Source organism: Ambystoma mexicanum, chromosome 8, assembly GCF_040938575.1.
Source record: "Ambystoma mexicanum isolate Mex_15411 chromosome 8, UKY_AmexF1_1, whole genome shotgun sequence".
Classification (NCBI taxonomy): Eukaryota; Metazoa; Chordata; class Amphibia; order Caudata; family Ambystomatidae; genus Ambystoma; species Ambystoma mexicanum.
In genome coordinates, this window is record NC_090929.1 from 65,976,544 (window position 1) to 65,994,967 (window position 18,424).

Genomic DNA, 18,424 nt, shown 5'->3' on the forward strand with positions numbered 1-18,424 from the left:
CTAACAAGGTTAATACTGCTACCAATTTCTCCAAGGAACTGTTAAGAGTAGTTTGCTCTCTTTCCTTGTTTTCTTCTGTGCACGGTGTGGCTTCTTCTAAGAGCCTCTGTGATTTGCTGTCGAGTTTCTTTGACGATAAAAGTTCCACTATTCATCAACAAATTCTGGCCTCTGCTAGTGCCTGTCCGGCTATGGTGAGCCCCAGTCTTCCTTGTGCTCCATCTCGGGTCTGGCACTCTTTCCCTGTTTTTTCCAGAGTCTGCCGTTTCGTCGGCACTGGTTGGTCTTATATCCGCTTCTCTGGCTGCTCCTATCCCTCTTGGCATTCTGAAGGATATGTGCCCTGACATTTTGCGTCTGCTCACAGCTGCGGTTAATGATTCTTTCTCTTCTGCTCACATTCCTGGTTGACTTAAGCACGCTCTCATTCTCCCTCTTCGTAAGAAGCCGAACATTGATTCTTCGGTCTTGACTAATTTCTGTCCGATTTCTCTTCTCTCCTATCCCGTGAAACTCTTGGAAACTCTGGTTACCCCCTCCAAAGCTCCTATCTTGAGGAGTCTGTCTGGATCCCTTCCAGTCCGGGTTTCGGCCCGGGCGTGGAAACGAGTCTGTTCTGGTGGCAGTGGTGGATGACCTAGCACAGATCATGGATCAAGGTGGTACCACCCCCTGATCCTGCTGGACTTATCCGTCGCCTTCGACACGGTCGACCATGGTATTTTGCTGGAATGGTAGTTTGCGGCGGGGATCTCGGGTTTAGTCCTGGATTGGTTTGCGTCTTTTCTAACTGGTCGTTCCCAGTCCCCCTCTTTTCCTCTGTACTTTTTGGTGGCTAAACCCCTCATATGCGGGTTGCCTCAGGGCTCTGCTCTCTCCCCTCTTCTTTCCAATGTAGATTTTCAACCACTTGTTAAGCTGATTCACTCTTTCGGGTTCAGTGTTTCTCTTATGCTGATGACACACAGATCCTGGTGAGACTAGACCAAGCCAGCAGCTTGTGCCTAAAGTAACCGGAAATCCTCTGAATGTTAGTCTAGGACAAAATAAAAAGTGTACCCCATTGTACTGCACTGTAACATACATTATACAGTAACAAATGACCACAAATGATAGATACAAGTTACCAAAAGTGGCAACAGTGTAACAAGAATGTTTTCCAGCCTGAAGGACATGTCAGATTCCCCGTGACAATTGAGCAAAAGCCAGTGTAGTGAGGCTGAAGGCTTCACTGCACTATAAAAAGCTACGGTAAAAAAAAAAAAAAAACAGAAGGTTTGGGGATCCATTAAAATGGAGGGATAGGTGCTGTACAGAGAACTCTTTCCTAACACCATTAGATGACAAAATAATATTTGGGGCCTTCCCTAAGCAAAGCTATTGCTGGAGCTACCAAAGCACCTGCTACCATTGTTAAGCTTTGAAGCTAGTGATATTTCTCTTTTAGGCATTAGAAGAACATACTGCGAGGCAATGCAACTATCCCTGGACCAAGTCAACTTCAGAGACATGGATAAGGTTTGTAGCAATCCATGCCTGCTTTCCATCCGAGAATCACTGACCATTATTTTATTGAGACAGCACGCTGTGGCAGGGTCCAGACAAGCACTCAATCACTGACTCAATTCGCAATAGCACTAATTGACGGGTAGATTATGTGTGTCGCTTTCCCTCTTATGAATACTTTTTTCATTTGATTAATGTTGGAGTGGTGAAGTGGAGTGAGGAAGTGGTTTGCCAGTGGTTGTGCCAGGGCTTTTTCTCCGTCTACCTCTGGAGGTGTGCTCCGTTGCGAACAGCATAAGCCTTTTCATCTTCACATCACCACGGTAGGTGGAGCGGTTAAGTGGAGTGAGGAAGTGGTTTGCTGGTGGTTCGACGAGGCGGCACTGCGCGCCAAATGTTATACATCCTTGACTTTGATTAAAAGGTAATCATTTTGTAATTGAAGCGACTGCTACTGCGCTACCACCTTTCCTGCTGCTTTTTACTAATTCTGTATCTGCAGCGCATGCGCCAAGGCCACACAAAGCAGATACTACCTAACTCTGCAAACATGTCGAGCAAGATTGTGAGCAAACGCAAGGGTTACAAACTCTGAAAACTGAAATCCTGCAAAGTAAAAACGTGTTCCCCCTCTACCAGCACAGAACAGGTTACCGTGCCTCTGCCCTCCAGACCCTTAAAGCAGCAGCAAAGCATACACCCAAAAACAACTCGAGGGCTTATTACAGCATACTTCCCCATGGATTGTGCACCACAGCTGAATCTACATCAAGACACTGCAATCTCCAAGTGCTACCTCAGAGCCAGGTAATCTGGACATACTGATTACATTAGCAGAGGTGGACGCCACAGGTGGCAGCAACTGTTCTGCTGTAGAGATTGACAAAAATAACTCTAGCACTCGGTTATTCGTTGCAAGGGGCAAATGAACCACCTGGTGTCTCGCAAGAAACAGCCACTGTAAACAGAGAGGAACCTTTAGCACAGTCTCCTCTCTCCTCCTGCTGTACATTTACTGCTTACCGTTCTGCCTTCTCAAATGCCACTGACTCCTGATATGTTTCCGGCCACAGAACCTGAGCGGTCCCCCAATGAAGTCATTGACCATAGTACCATGGAGAATACCAGCATTGGGAGCACCAAACCTTAACACAGGAGCTCTGCACTTCGCTGTAAAGATCCTCTTGAAACTGTGTGGTCGTATTCATGAGGTTCTAAAACAGCAAGTTAGAATAGTTCAGCGCTTGTCGGATAAATATGAGCAGAATCAGGTTGCACCTAATTCTCTGCCACTGATGGAGAGTCATCTGGAACAGCGTGAAGATAGCTGGGACAGGGGACGGCCGAACTGCCTGCGGAGGTTCTAGAGATCCAGGGCTCTCCTCTTACTTACAAGACACATAAGGAGCGGAGACGCTCAAAGAAAAGAACCGAGTATCAGGCTTCTCATGCATCCGTAATACAGTCACTGGAAGTGTACACCACAACAGTAGCGACCTCGTAAAAATCAAAAAAACAAGGAGAAGGGAATTGCGTAAAAAGGCAAGGAAGCAAAAAACTGCTGGAACCCTTACTAGTTGATTAGTGAAGGATGTCCCTGATGCAACTACATTGGGACCAAAGGAAATCCTTGTAACTAATGTACCACTGGCCATTATTGCTGCACACAAGCTATCTAATGGAGTGAAACAAGTCAAAGGCTGTGTGACGATTGTAGCTGACAAAGTGGACAATGGGGCACAGCACCATAGCCTAGCACATTTGCCTAGCCCCATTACTCTGGACCCCCTAATTCTTTCCATTGCGCCATTGAAATCAAAACAAGGTGTAAAATACTTTAACATGCCCGAAGTGTTGAGGCTTCTGTCTAAGATACCTACGCTTAGGATACTCAATACTCTACAGATTTTGACCTTATTGAGCAGATAGATATTGCTGGAAGGAAAGGGACACGCTTACACTGCTGTTTGCCGGACACTGCTGCTTTAATACGCCTGCATGAGCCTTTTGGTGCGTTGGGATATGAACTTGACATTAAGGCGACTGTTGTGCTGCCATCAACCAGTTGTGATAAATGTTCTAGGGAGCGTAACATGTTATGTGAAACAAATAACGTACCAGTACAAATGCCAAAGACCATTGCAAATGTACAGTGCTGGGAATAGCTGAAAAGCTTTTTACCCCAGCAGGGTGAGGCCTCTAACTGGGGTTTAAGGCTCCTTTGTTGGAACACTAGAGGCAATAACCATCTGTTTTCTCAAGAGGGATCCTTGCCTTTGTTATTGGAGCATGACATTTTCATGTGCCAAGAGACCTGGCTAACGGACTGGGTACATGTTGAAGGCTTTGTAACACACCAGACATTGGCAAGAAAGGGTACTCAGGGGAGGCCTTGTGGTGGCTTCATTATTGGGGTTAGGCAATCTATTGGCTCAGAGCTTCTGCCTACTAGGTATCATACCACCATAAAGGCACTTATAATCAAATTACAAGGTGTGGATGAGAAGGAGTTTGGTGCTCCTAGAGGGGGAGTGGTGGTATGGAGGAGGGTGTTGGGATGTTGAGTGCTTGTCTAGTCTGAGTCTGAATTTTAGTTTAGAGGGTGTTAAGCTTCCCGTTCATTGCAGATTGGATACCATCACACCAAGTTTTATCCTTGGAAAAATTCTGTGGTGTTGGTGTAGTGGTCCCTAGGTCTCTGAAAATCGAGAAAATCTCTTTGGTGTTAGACTGGGCTCCTTGGATTCTGGCTTCAAACAAGATAGCTTTAGCATGAATTCTAGCTTTTTTTGTACTCTTTGGCTTTTGATTTGAAATCGAGTTTTGGATTCATCTGTACGTGTGGTCTGCTACAGGGTAAGCGCTGCACGCTTCTCAGATCGGAGTACGAGGAGGTCTGGAGGCATGCAAGCGGTGATCATTGAATTTGTGTTCGATCTAGGGTATAGAACATCATGGGGGGGGGGTGTCGCTGTGGTGTTAGTGTTGATTTTGATGCTTGGTGTTGCATCAGGGGGATTATGTACAACATATGTATCATTAGCATCAGGGGGTATGAATGCAGCATCACAGTCAACATTGGCATCATGAGGTAAGAGTGTGGTAACACGGACATCATTGGCCTTGGTGTCAGGCGTTACGACATGGGACATAAGGGAGTCAACATAGACGACATAAGCATTATTGGGTGGCAATACGGCATCAAAAACAACATTAGAATCATGAGGTTTACTTGCAGCAGTGCAGACATCATTGGTATTCGTGTTGAGCACAACGTCATAGGGCAGGAGTGAGGCCATAGTAGCAGCATAGGTATTGTGTGCAATGATATGGGGTGAGCGTCCATCATATGTATGTATGTATGTATTTTAGTTTGTATAGCGCCGGTAGCCCGTAGGCATCAGGGCGCTTGCACTTACAATACAACATCAACACCAGACAGACATAAAGTAACAGACATTGGGCCTATCCGAGACCCCGAATTAATACTTTCCCCAGGCTCTTCATCTGAAGAGGTATGTCTTCAGATGCTTCCTGAAGGTAAGGTGGTTTATTTCTAACCTCAACCTTTCGGGCAAACTGTTCCATAATTTAGGGGCCATCACCAAGAATGATCTGCCCAAGCCAGATTTCAGCTTGAAGTTGGGGACTGACAGCAGACATTTTCCCTCCGAGCGTAGACTTCTCCTCGGTATGTAGGGCACTAGGCTCTTTTTCAAATAGACCGGAGCAGAGCCATAGAAACACTTGTGCACCAAGCAGAGGGCCTTGAACTTGATACGCTCTTCTACCCTGAGCCAGTGCAGTGATATTCTATCTGCTGTGGTGTGATCTTTCTTCTTTAAGTTCTTGACAAGCCTGACCGCATTATTCTGAATCACTTGGCAGCTAGCTAAGTCCTTGGAAGAGGCCCCCAGCAGCAAAGCGTTACCATAATCAAGCCGTGATAGAATAATGGCTCTAGCTATCGTGGCCATATTACCTTCATTAAGGAACGGCTTGATAGCTTTCATCAATCTCAGGTAATACGCTGTGTTCTTATGTAGGTAGCTAGTTTGGGCATGGGAGTCGACCGCAGAATTGACCATCATACCCAGTGTTTTCACTGTAGAAGCCACCTGAATGGTGGCATTTTTGATTAGAAAAGAATTGTACTGAGGTCCCAAATTTGCCAGCTGGCGGCTGGAGCCGAACAGCATCAATTCCGTTTTTGAATCATTCAGGCACATCCAGTTTGCCTGCATCCAATCGTCTATTGTCATATAAATCCTGGCGATCAGTTCACTGTCCTTAGCGTGGTGTCTGCCCCCCAGTTCCAGTATGAGTTGGGTATCGTCCGCATAATTCGTGAACGACACACCTGCTTCCACCAGTAAGCTACACAGAGTAAGCATATATATATTAAATAACATAGGAGATAAACTAGCACCTTGGGGAACTCCAAAAAGGATATCACAGGGATCAGAAAAACTGTTGCCCCAGTGGACTCTAGCTTGGCGATTAGATAGAAATGACAAAAGCCAGTCCAGGGCTCTTTCAGAGCACCCCACATTTTCTCTAAGTGCCTTAATGAGTAGATGATGGTCCACTAGATCGAAAGCGGCACTTAGGTCAAGGAGCATTAATAACCCTAACTTGTTCTTATCGAGCAAACTCAGCATCCGATTCTGCAGGTCCAGCATGGCTGTCTCTGTACTATGAGACGCCCTAAAGCCTGACTGTTGCTGGTGCAGAACTCCCTGATTCTCTACAAAATGTTGGAGTTGCTGTGTTGCAACCTTGTCTAGGAGTTTGAGAATAAAGTTCGAGTTGGTTATCGGACGAAGGTTAGCTGGATCCTTGGGATCCAAGCCAACTTTCTTTATAAGTGGTGTAATAGTGACTTTCTTGAGGTCTCTGGGAACTGTGCCCTCTTGGAAAGAAGCATTCACTATTCTCCGAAAGACCGGAGCAAAAATGTCATTATGTTGGAGAATGATGCTAGGAGGTAGGATGTTTTCTGCACAAGTAGTAGGGTTCATATTATTCAGCAACTCAAGCATATCTGCCTCCGAAATGGGGTCAAATTTGAAAAACTGTTTTCTGACAGTTGCCCTCATTTGTGTGGGTGGCAAATCCTGTTTAGCGGTGGATCTAGTTTTAATAATATTTTGTCTGGCTTTATCCGTTTTGGCTTGAAATGCATTTAGGACCGTATTGCAATCGGCCTCTGTGGGCATAAAAGGAGGAGTAATGGCTGCGGGTTTTTCGATACTCTTCAGAATGTTGAAGAGTTTGCTGGTCTTGTTGTCTGCATGCTCTATTTCCGAGTTGAAGAATTCAGCTTTAGCTGTTTTGATTTTGTCCCTATATTCCTTATCTTTGCTTTTCCATTTATTTTTGCTAACCTCAGATTTATCTATGGACCATTTTCTTTCCAAGGACCGCTTTTCCTTCTTCAGAGAGTGGAGCTCTGAAGTAAACCAAATTTGGCTGTTGTTGTTTTTCCTAACAAACCTTGTTGTGAGGGGTGCTTCAGACTCCACCAGCTTGAGGAGATGCTTATTATATTTGTCTAAGAGAATGTCACATGTGTCGTGATCCTGAAAGGAATTCAGAATTTTATCAATGCATGTCTTTAATTGTGGCTTATTTAGCTTTTTAAAATTTCTAGTAGCTATTTTAGTATGCGGGTTATGCTTATGTGCGTATGAAGGCAATTTTAAGTGAGCTGATATCAGGAAATGATCACTCCAGATACATGGTGTGGTTCTGCAGTCTTGCAAGGATACGTTATATCCACACAACCAATCTAACTGGTTACCCTGAGGGGTGGTGGGATCCTTGTTAAGTACATTAAAATCTAGGTTAATCAGTGCTTTTTCCAGAGCAATGGCTCCTTTGTCCTTCTCATTACCTCGCCATAGATTCAGGTCTCCCATGATGACCGTCGATACATTGACAGATCTTAGCGTGTTTAGGTATGAACAGAGTTCCAGAGAGAAGTCTGAGACCAGTGCCGGTGGTCTGTATATAGCTATTAGATTGAGGCAGTTATTGGGTGAAAACACCAATTTCAGGTGCAATGCTTCACATCCACTAAATCCAAGTTTCACTTTAAAAAGTTCGAGGCTATTTTTTGCAATAATTGCTACCCCACCACCCCTGCCCTGCAGTCTGTTGTCAAAATAAATAGTATAATCATCTGGTATGGCCTGCTCACAGGCAGGCCCCACTGGGTCTTTAAGCCAAGTTTCTGTTACGCAGAAGATGTCAAAATTGTTGGAGCTAATCATATCTTTGATGTCAATCGCGTGTTTAGTTAAAGAGCGTGTATTGAGTAAACCAATATTGATGTCCATGAATTTCCCTGAACCCCCCTGTGTAGGTTCAATGTTCGTTTTCCCTTCCATCACGTTATTTATAGCCCCTACCCCTTCCTGTAATTTTGTATGTAGCACGGGTCTCCTTATTAGGCATAGGCAAATAGTTTGTGCTAAGTCTTTTGTTCGATGGGCAGGTATACAGGTGGTGGGCTGGTGGAGGCAATCTGGCGCCAATATGATTGTTGCAGTGTGCAAGAGAGGTGGGGTTACTGGGCTGCAGTACAGTGCAGGGATACGATAGTAGACGCACGTGTCTGATGCTATGAGAAGAATGGTAGACATGATGCGAGTATATGTAGATTTGCTCGCCGGGTGATGGCTGTAGCTCACCTTGGTGTTGTTGTACGGTGACCGCTCGAGTGGGTTGCGGGGGCTCCTCATTGCATTGGCTCGGTGTAGCTGCATATCCTCACAAACCGGAGCGAACAGGGGCAAACAGGGGGTGAGGGCCTTTATCCTGGCATTGTTCCGCCTGCCGGTGGGGCGGGCTTGATGATGTTGTGTCAGGTTGCCTAGCAACAGAGAGCCTCGCTCTCATGCCGCATTGCGCTGGCCATTTTTGGGAGGTCAGGCAGCAACGCGGTGTGGGATCGGGTGCCTGGGGCCGATTCGTGGCAGAAAAATGTGAAACCCTGCTTGGGCACACAAAGGGCACGGGCCGCTGGGGCCAGAAATATGGATCCAAGTGGATCGGATTGTGGCTGCGTCGTAGCTGCAGCTGTTGCTGTAGAAAGGGTCCACTGGTGGCACACGAGGGAGATGGGCTCCAGCCCTCTCGACCTCCGTGTATGCCTGGCAGTGGGGGACTCGAAGGGGCAAACAGGGGGTGATGGCCTTTATCCTGGCCTTGTTCCGCCGCCATCTTCTGCCTGCCGGTGGAGCGGGCTTGATGATGTTGTGTCGGGTTGCCTAGCAACCAAGCGCCTCGCTCTCATGCCGCCTTGCGCCGGCCATTTTGGGAGGTCAGACAGCAACGCGGTGTGGGATCGGGTACCTGGGGATGATTTGTGGCAGAAAAATGTGAAACCCTGCTTGGGCACACAAAGGGCACGGGCCGCTGGGGCCAGAAATATGGATCCAAGTAGATACTTCCACACAGGCCATACTGGCAGCCATCAAAAACGCAAAATCTTCTAGGGCACCTGGTCCAAACAGCCTGGCCAATGCGGTCCTCAGGAGTGACCCCAAGGGTTGGCTACCTTATTTGAAGGCCCTGTTTGATAAGGGCTGCAATGAGCATACCATTCCGCCCACATGGAGCCAGGCTGTGCATGGCCCTGTCTTTAAGAGGAGGAGACAGGGCCATGGCAGAAAATTACAGGCTGCTCTCCATGTTGGACGTGACTGGGGAGATGTTTTCGGTCTTGTCTTGAAAAAACTAGAGGCCTGGGTCCAAACTGAGAAAACTATGTACGACTTTCAGACCGGTTTCTGGCCAGGATTTTCTAAAACATACCTCTGCTCGATTGTCTCATTTTAGAGGCGGCAACAAAAAGATGCCCCAGTCCTGTACACAGCATTTGTTGATTTTAAATCAGCATTCAACCTTGTTAACAGGGTCAGGCTTTGGAATAAAATGAAGTCTCTGGGTTGTCCTGGATGGCACAGAGGCTCCATGAAGGGACAGGGGCAGGAATCAGGCTGGATAACAATGGAGGTATATCTGCATCTGTATTGATTGGTAGGGGGGTCAAGCAGGGCAGTGTGTTGGCCCCCTTCTTATTCAATATGTACATATCGGACCTAGCTGAGAGAATGCTGACTGTTGATGGGTGCCCTCCTAAGATTGGCCAAACATGAATTGCATGTATGTTCTATGCGGTCATCATCCTCAACCATACACTGAGCGGCTGTAGAGCAAAGTTGAATGAATTGGCCAGATTTGCTGAGGAAAATTACCTCAAGGTCAATTTGCAAAAAACTAAGATCCTATTAATATCTGGGAACAGAGTGAAGCTGGATACTCTCTTTAGTAGTGTTGAGAATGTGGATCATTAGCCCTATCTTGGTCTAGAGATGAGTGCAGAGACCACTTACTCTTATATCATCGCAAATAAAAGGAGGAAAGCAGTACAGCTGACTCACCTTTTTTTTATAACTTTGCTCAGCAGTCCGCAGGATACTCCCTCAAGGGCACATTCATCTTTTATAGGTAGTGCTTCTGTCCTGCGATTCTATACAGCCTTGAGGCGCTGACTATGAACGATTTGAGATGGTTACATTGCTTAGAGGGAGTGTTCTGGAGAAAGTTACGAAAGCTGCGACCATCCGCCCCAATGGAGGTGCTACGCCTTGAGCTAGGCTTAATCTCATTGCAGAGACAGGTTGAAAGAAAAAGGGTGGAGTTATATTTGAAAGGCTAAAATGGCGCCCTTATGCCCTATTCTAAAAATCTTGGGGCAAACTGTGGGAGAAGTGGACATTATAAAGATGCCTCGTTTGACGATTTGGTAACAACGACTTTCCAAGCAATCCGCTGATACCCAGACTGGTCTGTCAGGGGTGGATACCAACAACTAAAAGCTTATTTTAAAGCTAAATTCGACTTGTATGACTGGAACAAGAACTACGATCATGTTGCCACCTTAAAGAGCTTGAACAACATCTCTAACGTGGTTCACAGATATGACAGTCCTCAACGGTATATGGTATTGTGTCGTAGTCCAAAAGTACCCTGGCTGACGTTGCAACTTCGGATTAACCAACTACCGATACTAAACGTATTGGGGTCAGAATAGGGCATCTCAGTGGAAAAGAGAAACTATCGAATTTAAGCCTGGGAACTGCAAAGCATCTATTTACTGAGTGACCTAATTTGAGTACAGTTTATATGGGCACCTATGAGAGCTTGGTACACAGATCCGAGAATATCAAATCAATTTACTTCCAGGCCTACTGTTTGAACTCTCCTACAGTTGTGATACATATTGCATTATACAGGGTATGGTGTAATTTCATCAAGAAGTTGCCCACTGGAACGGTAGTATTGTAATTCTGCCATGAATTACGAGCAATAGATGTTAAGATAATGAAGCTAATGCTCGGACCACATCATTGTTCGAGCAACTGACTACATGTTTAAATTAAAAAATAGTTTTGCATAATGTACAGTTGGGTATTTTTGCACAGCTAAGGGTGTCTAATGTAAGGAATTAGTGAATGAAACAAAAAGGTTGTCCCCTCTGATCAGGATCCACTTAGTATATAGTACTGCTGTTTTAAGATGATTTTCAGGTTTGTAAAAGGAATTCTCAGTATATTCAATTAATTTTATTTGTATGATATGAATTTTGTACATGTTCCTTCATTGTCTGTATGATTATGTTTTTGTTGTGATTTAAGTATTTACTTGTTAAAAGGCAATTGACTAAACAATAAAACAAAATAAATAAATACTAATTGACATGAAATAAGTGAGTTCACCTACTCCTGGTATGACTGATAAGGGAAGAACTTTCTATATGAGGAGATAAAACAAAAAGCATAACAGTGGTCAGAAGGCTTGGATTGACACTCACCTAGCGTCTCGCAGCTCGTGTTGCGGGAGCACTGCCCGCTGTCTCGATCCAGCGAGGAGAGCTGCTCGTCTGATTTGCTGAGTTTACCTATACTGCTGCACGGCGACAAACGGGGGGACTCTCCTCCATAAGAGTGGCTTCCGCCAGATAGTCGTCGTGGGGCGTAACAGTCCACATCAAAATCCTGGTCAGGAATACAAAGAGAAGGTGGGAAAAAGAAAGGGCATAGTTTGAATAAGATTGAAAACAATGACTGATTCTGCTCCTAGCAAGGGCACCGCAAAGTACTGTCTGGAACCCCTTTAAACAGTTTCCTGCATGCTAACAGGACAACACTTTTCTCTTATCTAATTTAGGATAAGGCACTGTTGCAGCAAAATCTTGTTTATTCACATATTCCTTACTACACAGATGCAACAAGCAACAGAACTAGGACAGTAGATAGACAGACAGCAATTCGCTAAGTATATCTTCTAAACACTTAATGATTAAAAATGAAGGGCAGATCCCTTGACCTGATTTAGTGTCCCATTACAAAAGGGTGTGTACTCAACAGAGTCTCTGCTAATAGAGGGTGTAGCCTCATGCTCATGTAAATTGTTTACGGATCAGCACTGCTGTGAATGAGAAAAGGCGAGGTCAGGGCTCACCTATGCCCTTCCCATATGCCTCTGGTCACCCACTCTACATCATCCAAGGGATGACAATTTAGATCCTTAGCAGAAAATCAACCAGATAGTATACCAGTAGCCAAGGTAAGCTCGAATTATTGATGCAAAGAACCTGGCCATCAGTTACTGTGCTGTATAATATATGCATGGTACAATTACTGTGCAAAATATAGCATTAGAAACACTGTCCCAGCCTGATAACAGTGTTAAGATGGATTTCTAGAATCTGGCCTGGTGGACAGACTTTAGGTGGCCAATCTAGTTATTGTGAACAGGGGAATTCTGGAGGTTAGCCAAACCCAATCAAGGTAGCAATGGAGAGCAGTCAAGGCTAATCTCCGGAGAGTGAGGGCGGCCAGGGTCCACAATGAGTCCACTCACAGTGAAGCACACACTAATTCAATTTAGACAGGAGTATATTTATTCTAGGCCTTAAACGCACACTAAAAAAGAAACAAGCAGGTGATACTATCGCACAATATTCAATAATACATATACATTCACCATAGGTTGTTAAAACGTGTTTAATTAAATCAGTAAGGGTGGTAAGTAAAGGGATGCCTATACAGATGGAACCAATTCACAAGTGGATTTCCCCAACAAGAAGTCCAATCCCTAAGAAGAATGGCGCCTTGTGTCCAACAATGCTTTTCCCTAGAATGTATCTGTAGCCAGTAAGTTATTTGTGCTGGTGATTGTTCAAAAGAACAGATGCAACACAGTTGCTAGGCGTTAGATAGGAATTGGTGCAGTCACACTTTGTGAGACTACACAACACTTATCTGCTTGGTATTAGGTAACCCAACTTCTGGTATAGGTCTGTACTACACACAAGTTGGTTGTGTGACTGAGCAGCCAGGCCTATCTCAAGAGGGGTACATGTGAGCTGTAGAGCTGTAAAAATGAAATCCGTAAATACAAGTAGCCAAGTAACACTTGCACTCAAGGTTTCAGTTATAAATAGCTATTTAATTAACATCAATTTTTAAATAAGCATTCTAAAAAGGCAATTTGTTCCAACTATGTAAATATACTTTAAAATGACTTTCCAGAATCAAAACAAGTTAGTGGATAATCTTTGGATATGCTTCTTACACAATTCCTACACCCTGAGGTGACTACAATCACAAGGGCAGTATTGGCATTAATATATCCCACTAGTAACTTTTCAGATTGAGGTTTGTAGAAAGGAAAGGTTTAGGGAAAGAAAAGGGTTAGACAGTTTCTCAGTACATGTGGGGACAACTAAATGTTCCAATGAAATCTAGATAAGCCTTTCCCAGCAGTAACAGTATACAACAAGCTACCAACTATGAGGGACAAACAGTATCAAAGTCAATGGACTAGAAAAGTCTGCAAGGAGCCATGACAGCCAAAGTCATTGGAGACACAGTATATGGATCTGAGGCACTTCTTCAATCAATGTCTTGCACAAAGTTAGAGAGTTTGTTTAAAAATCACTTGTAGGTTCACAAGCTGTTACGCCTCTGAGAAGAGAGTTGAAATCAACTCGAAATGATAAGCCAATGCAATTCCCAACTGAGAAGAGCGTGGCTAAAGTAAATGAGGTAAGTACCCCAAACCTAAACAGTATCTCTGGTTTGAAGAAGAGTGGTCCAGCTGGATTCGGTCTTGCTGCAGCGGTGCAGACCCTTGTTCCTAAGCCTCAGTCGTAGGGACAAGAGGGAGGACGTCTGGAGGGCTCTTTTCGGTTCAGCAGCACTTCGCGGTTTCAGCGCTTTGCAAACAGCACCGATGCGGATCTCGGACACCGGTTGGACTCTCTTTGAACCCTTGGTCTGGCACTCTGGTGAGGGGACTCTGGACCTGGAGGTCCTGCTTTGGGATAGTCCTTAGGAGTCTCCTGGAGCTTGAGGTTGAATTCGTTCCGCGACAGACTTTGCACTCGAATACAGACACTCGATCCCTGGCATTGGGCTCTCACAGCAACGAAAAAACGCGCAGCCAGTCGGGGATGGTGGAGCAGTGGAGTTAGTCTCGGGATAGTTGGTCCCACTAACCCAAGGGGAGAAGTTGTTCCATCCGGAGCTTCTGTCGAGGTGAAAAATGAGGTCAGCACAGCAGAAGGGCTTCACCTGGCAATTCAAAGGTTTAGGAGGTTGCAGCAAGTTTCGTTCACAGTTTCTTTGTTGGGTGTTTCTCCCAGTGGTCGACTCTGCCTCTAGTCCCAAAACCCTTGTCTTTTAAGCAGGATTCTTCCATTCATGCACAGCGTAGGCTGTCAATCACATTCTTCCTGTCACAACACCTGCTCCTGCGCTTCCCCCCCTGTACTCTGGCTACCTTCTATGGGCTCCCCTCCTTCTCCCTCCACTGAAGCCAGAAACCCTGGGTCATCTTTAACTCCTCTCTCTCTCCTCACATCTTGGACCTTGCCAAGAAGGCCCATTTTCAACTTTACCTCCTCAGAGGCAGTCTCCCTTTCCTCACCTTCCCCCAGAAGCTCAATGTCTTTAGGGCTCGGGTCCTCTCCAGGCTGGACTAATGCAACAGCCTCTTCCTTAACCTACCTCTTTCTTCTCTACGTCCTCTTCAAATAATCCAGAATAGGGCTGCAAGACTTATCGTATTTGCCTCAAGCCCAGGGATCGTATCTCTCCAGCCCTAAAATTTCTCCACTGGCTCCCAGTTGCTTCTAGGATCAAATGCAAGACACCCTGCATCATCCATAAGGCTGTCTGTGACCTGGGACCAGTGGTCTGGCCTGGCCTGCTAACTGCAGTTCTCTCTTTCTAAATACTCTCCTTCAAGAACCCTTCGATCCTCTTGCTCCAAATTAGGTGTTTATTCCATGTTTTTGTTATAAACTGCACTGTACCAGTATTTAAATATTTTGTGATGTGAAAACTAGGCCTTTTTCTCTCCATTCAGGAATCTCAAACTTCGGTGTGTCTTCTCACCTGTCTTAACAATAATGTGCTTTTTGTGAGCCCCTTAATCCTGAGTGTCGTTGTCTTGTCCTACTGCTCAACTTGCGTACCTCTCGCTGTCTTGTCTGCCTACACTTGTGCCCTCGCTAGTGCCTCCCCTCTCCCTTCCACGTCTCTCCTCTCACACCTACTCTATGGTGCTCCTCGTCTCTCCTATCTTTTCTAATTGCTTTTCTATTGACTATCCTGCTCTCCTCACTAAATCTGGTAGGAAGAGGTTTAAAAAGGACATTCTGGTCTCCAACCCAGGCCTCCCTATCGCTGACACCTACACCAGTGCCTCCTCCAAGGAAACTCTCACAGGCATCCTCTTTGTCGTGCCTTCGCCAGACCTATGGGAACGTCTTGGTCGAAGCCCTCAGGCAAACCTGCACCTTTTTGATAGACGCTTCCCGCGCCTCATCAACTTCCTTTCTTCTCCTGCTGTCCCCTATCCCCTTTACGTGAATACCTTGCCTCCCCCTTCTGACTCCTTCTTGGCTACCTTGCCTTCCCCTTCCCTCTCTGCCCCCTCTCAAGCTTCTTCTACACCTCCGCAGGGCGTACCTGTGATCTGTACCCCTCCCCGGAAGTCCTTCAAGGATGGCAACCTTCTCCATATTGCCACTCTAAACTCTCGCTCTGCTATCAAAACACTCCTCTGATTTCTGCCGCCTTCTAGAAGAACCTCAATGTCCTCGGTCTCACTGAGACATGGTTCACGGCCAGCTCTGTCACCAGCTTTGATACACTCTTACCTGATGGCTACAAGATCCTCTCTGCGCCCATGTCCAACAGCTCTGGTGGGGGGGTTGCTCTAATCTTCCCATAGTGGATTCCTGCCTCTGTCACCCCTGCACAGGCCTACTCCTCTTTTGAATGCCTTGTCTGCAGGCTCTCTCTCTTTCCTAGCCATTCCCTCACTGTGGTTACTATCGGCCACCTGGTCAGATTTTTTCTGGGAGGGGGCGGACCTCTCCTCCTCACTCCTGGCCTCAACCACTCAACTCCTCCTTCTTGGAGATTTCAACATCCGCCATGATGCCTCCTGTCCTTCCTCTGGACTCTTTTGCGACCTCTGCAACTCTCTCACTCGCCATTCTCCCCTCTGGCCCAACTCACTGTGCAGGGAACACCCTGGATGCTCTGATCTCCTCAGACCTTCCCCTCTCTGTCCCTCTCACCACTCCGCTCTCCTGGAGTGATCACTTTCTCCTCTCCTCCCACCTCACCCTCCATACCACTCAGGCCAAGCCACTTCCTTCACTGCCACCCACCTTCTCGGTCATCCGACCCATGAAGCGCGTGTCAGCTGAGGCTTTCGCCGCCACCTTCTGACCCCCCAGACCCCTTTGGCTAACTCTCATCCTGACACAGCCTTCTCCATGCTCCACTCTGCTATATCTGATACTCTTGATATCCTTGCCCCTGTCATGAGAATCCGCCTGAAGCCCAAAGCCAAGTGCAACTCCTGGTACGACTCAGACCTCGTCACCCTAAAACACAAGTGTAGGGTGGCCGAGAGGAAATGGTGTGCTTCATGTACATCCTCTGCCAAACTGGCCTTCCGCCTGCTGCAAAGGCAATACCGGCTATCTGTCCTATTCAAGAAGAGAGCTCATATCCAAGCCTGTGTCTATGCAGCATCTAACAACTCGGCTGAACTCATTAAAATCTGCAAGGAATTGGCCAATCCTGCTGCAGTCTCTAGCTCTCCTGTCCCCTCCCAGGCCCTCTGTACGGCACTGGCTTCTCACTTCATCTCTAAACCTCAGGACATCCTGTCCTCTCTCTCCTCCTATCCTCTCCCTCCCCCCACTCTTTGCTCTACCACTGGCCCTTCTGCAGCCAACTCTCCTCCCTCCTTCTCTGCCTTTCCCCTGTTCTCCGCAGATGAGGTTTATAGACAAGTCAGATCTATGAATGTCTCGTCAAAACAGGTTCACTCCTGTTCCTCCAAAACTATCAAGGACCACATCGACTCCCTGGCTGATTTCTGCAATCACTCCTTCGCCACTGGAGTCTTCCCATCCCCCTTGAAGCACTCCCTTGTGCACCCCCTTCTTAAGAAATCCTCTGCTGATCCCTCCTGCCCTGCTAACTATCGCCCAATCTCCATCACTCCCTTCCTGGGTAAGCTCCTGGAGAAACTGGCCATCTCCCAGCTTAATCTCCACACTGAATCTGTTGGTTGTCTTCATGACCATCAGTCTGGCTTCAGAGCTGCCAGAAGCATGGAAACTGCTCTTCTGAACATACGTGAGGACCTGCTCTCCAACCTTGACTCTAACACCCCTTGCGTCCTCATCCTGTTTGATCTCTCTCCTGCCTTTGACACTGTCAATCATGCCATCCTGCTCAACAGTCTCCGTGATAACCTGAGTATCACTGGTCAGGCTCTGGCGTGGATGACTTCTTTCCTCTCCGACCGACCCTCCCAGGTCCAACTTGGGTCCTTCCTCTCCGCTATCGTTTTCTCTACCTGTGGTGTCCCCCAGGGGTCTAACCTCTCCCCCTGGCTGTTCAACCTTGCCCACCGCATCGCCGCTCTCGGCCCCACCTTTCAGTGCTATGCGGATGACATCCAGCTCATCTTCAGGCTACCCTCGGCCTCCTCCTCTACTTCCCTCATCTCTGACTGTCTGCTATCCAGGAGTGGTGTGCCGCCAATGACCTCTGCCTTAATGCCAGTAAGACTCAGATTCTCCTCATCGGCACACCCGCTCCCTCCTTTCCTGCATCTCTCTGGCCAGCCTCTCTTGGCCCTCTTCCTGCTCCCACCTGCAAGGCTAAAAACCTCTGGGTCATCTTCGACTTCACACTCTCCTTCTCTCCTCACATCTCTGACGTCTCTAAGAAGTCACACTACCAGCTGCACCTCCTCAGAGGTATTCTTCCTTTCCTCTCCTTCCCCCAGAAGTTCACCGTCTCCAGAGCTCTGGTTCTTTCTAGGCTGGACTATTGCAACAGCCTCTTTCTTAATCTGCCTGCTTCTACTCCCCGCCCTATGCGACTTATTCAGAACAGGACTGCGAGACTTGTCCATGGCCTCAAGCCCAGGGATCGTATCTCTCCAGGACTGAAATCTCTGCACTGGCTCCCAGTGGCTGCAAGGATTGAGTTCAAAACCTTCTGCATCGTCCACGAGGCCTTCTGGGGTCTGGGGCCTCAATACCTTCAACTCCCTCTTCCGAAATATCTTCCTTCTCGAGCTCTTCGCTCCTCTGCCTAAAACTCACTCACGGTCAGTCCCTTCTCCAAGCAACTAGTTGGCTGTAGATCTCTTGCTTCGGCTGGTCCCTCTGTCTGGAACAGCCTCCCTGCCCACTCTTAAACTTGAGGAGAACCATCTCTGGTTCCAGAAGCACCTCAAAACCTTTCTCTTTGCTTCTGCTTTTTCTCCTTCTCCCCTCTGCTGACCTCCTGGCTGTAAC

The 18,424-nt window shown here is 46.8% G+C and overlaps 1 protein-coding gene across 1 annotated transcript in view; it reads right to left on the reverse strand.

The window, feature by feature from the left end:
• RAPGEF1 (Rap guanine nucleotide exchange factor 1) overlaps positions 1-18,424 on the reverse strand; it is a 740,344-nt gene that overhangs the window by 457,435 nt on the left and 264,485 nt on the right. The window contains exon 8 of the mRNA XM_069609296.1: positions 11,390-11,573. Coding sequence (XP_069465397.1) covers positions 11,390-11,573 — 184 coding nt within the window. The remainder of the gene's footprint in view (positions 1-11,389; positions 11,574-18,424) is intronic.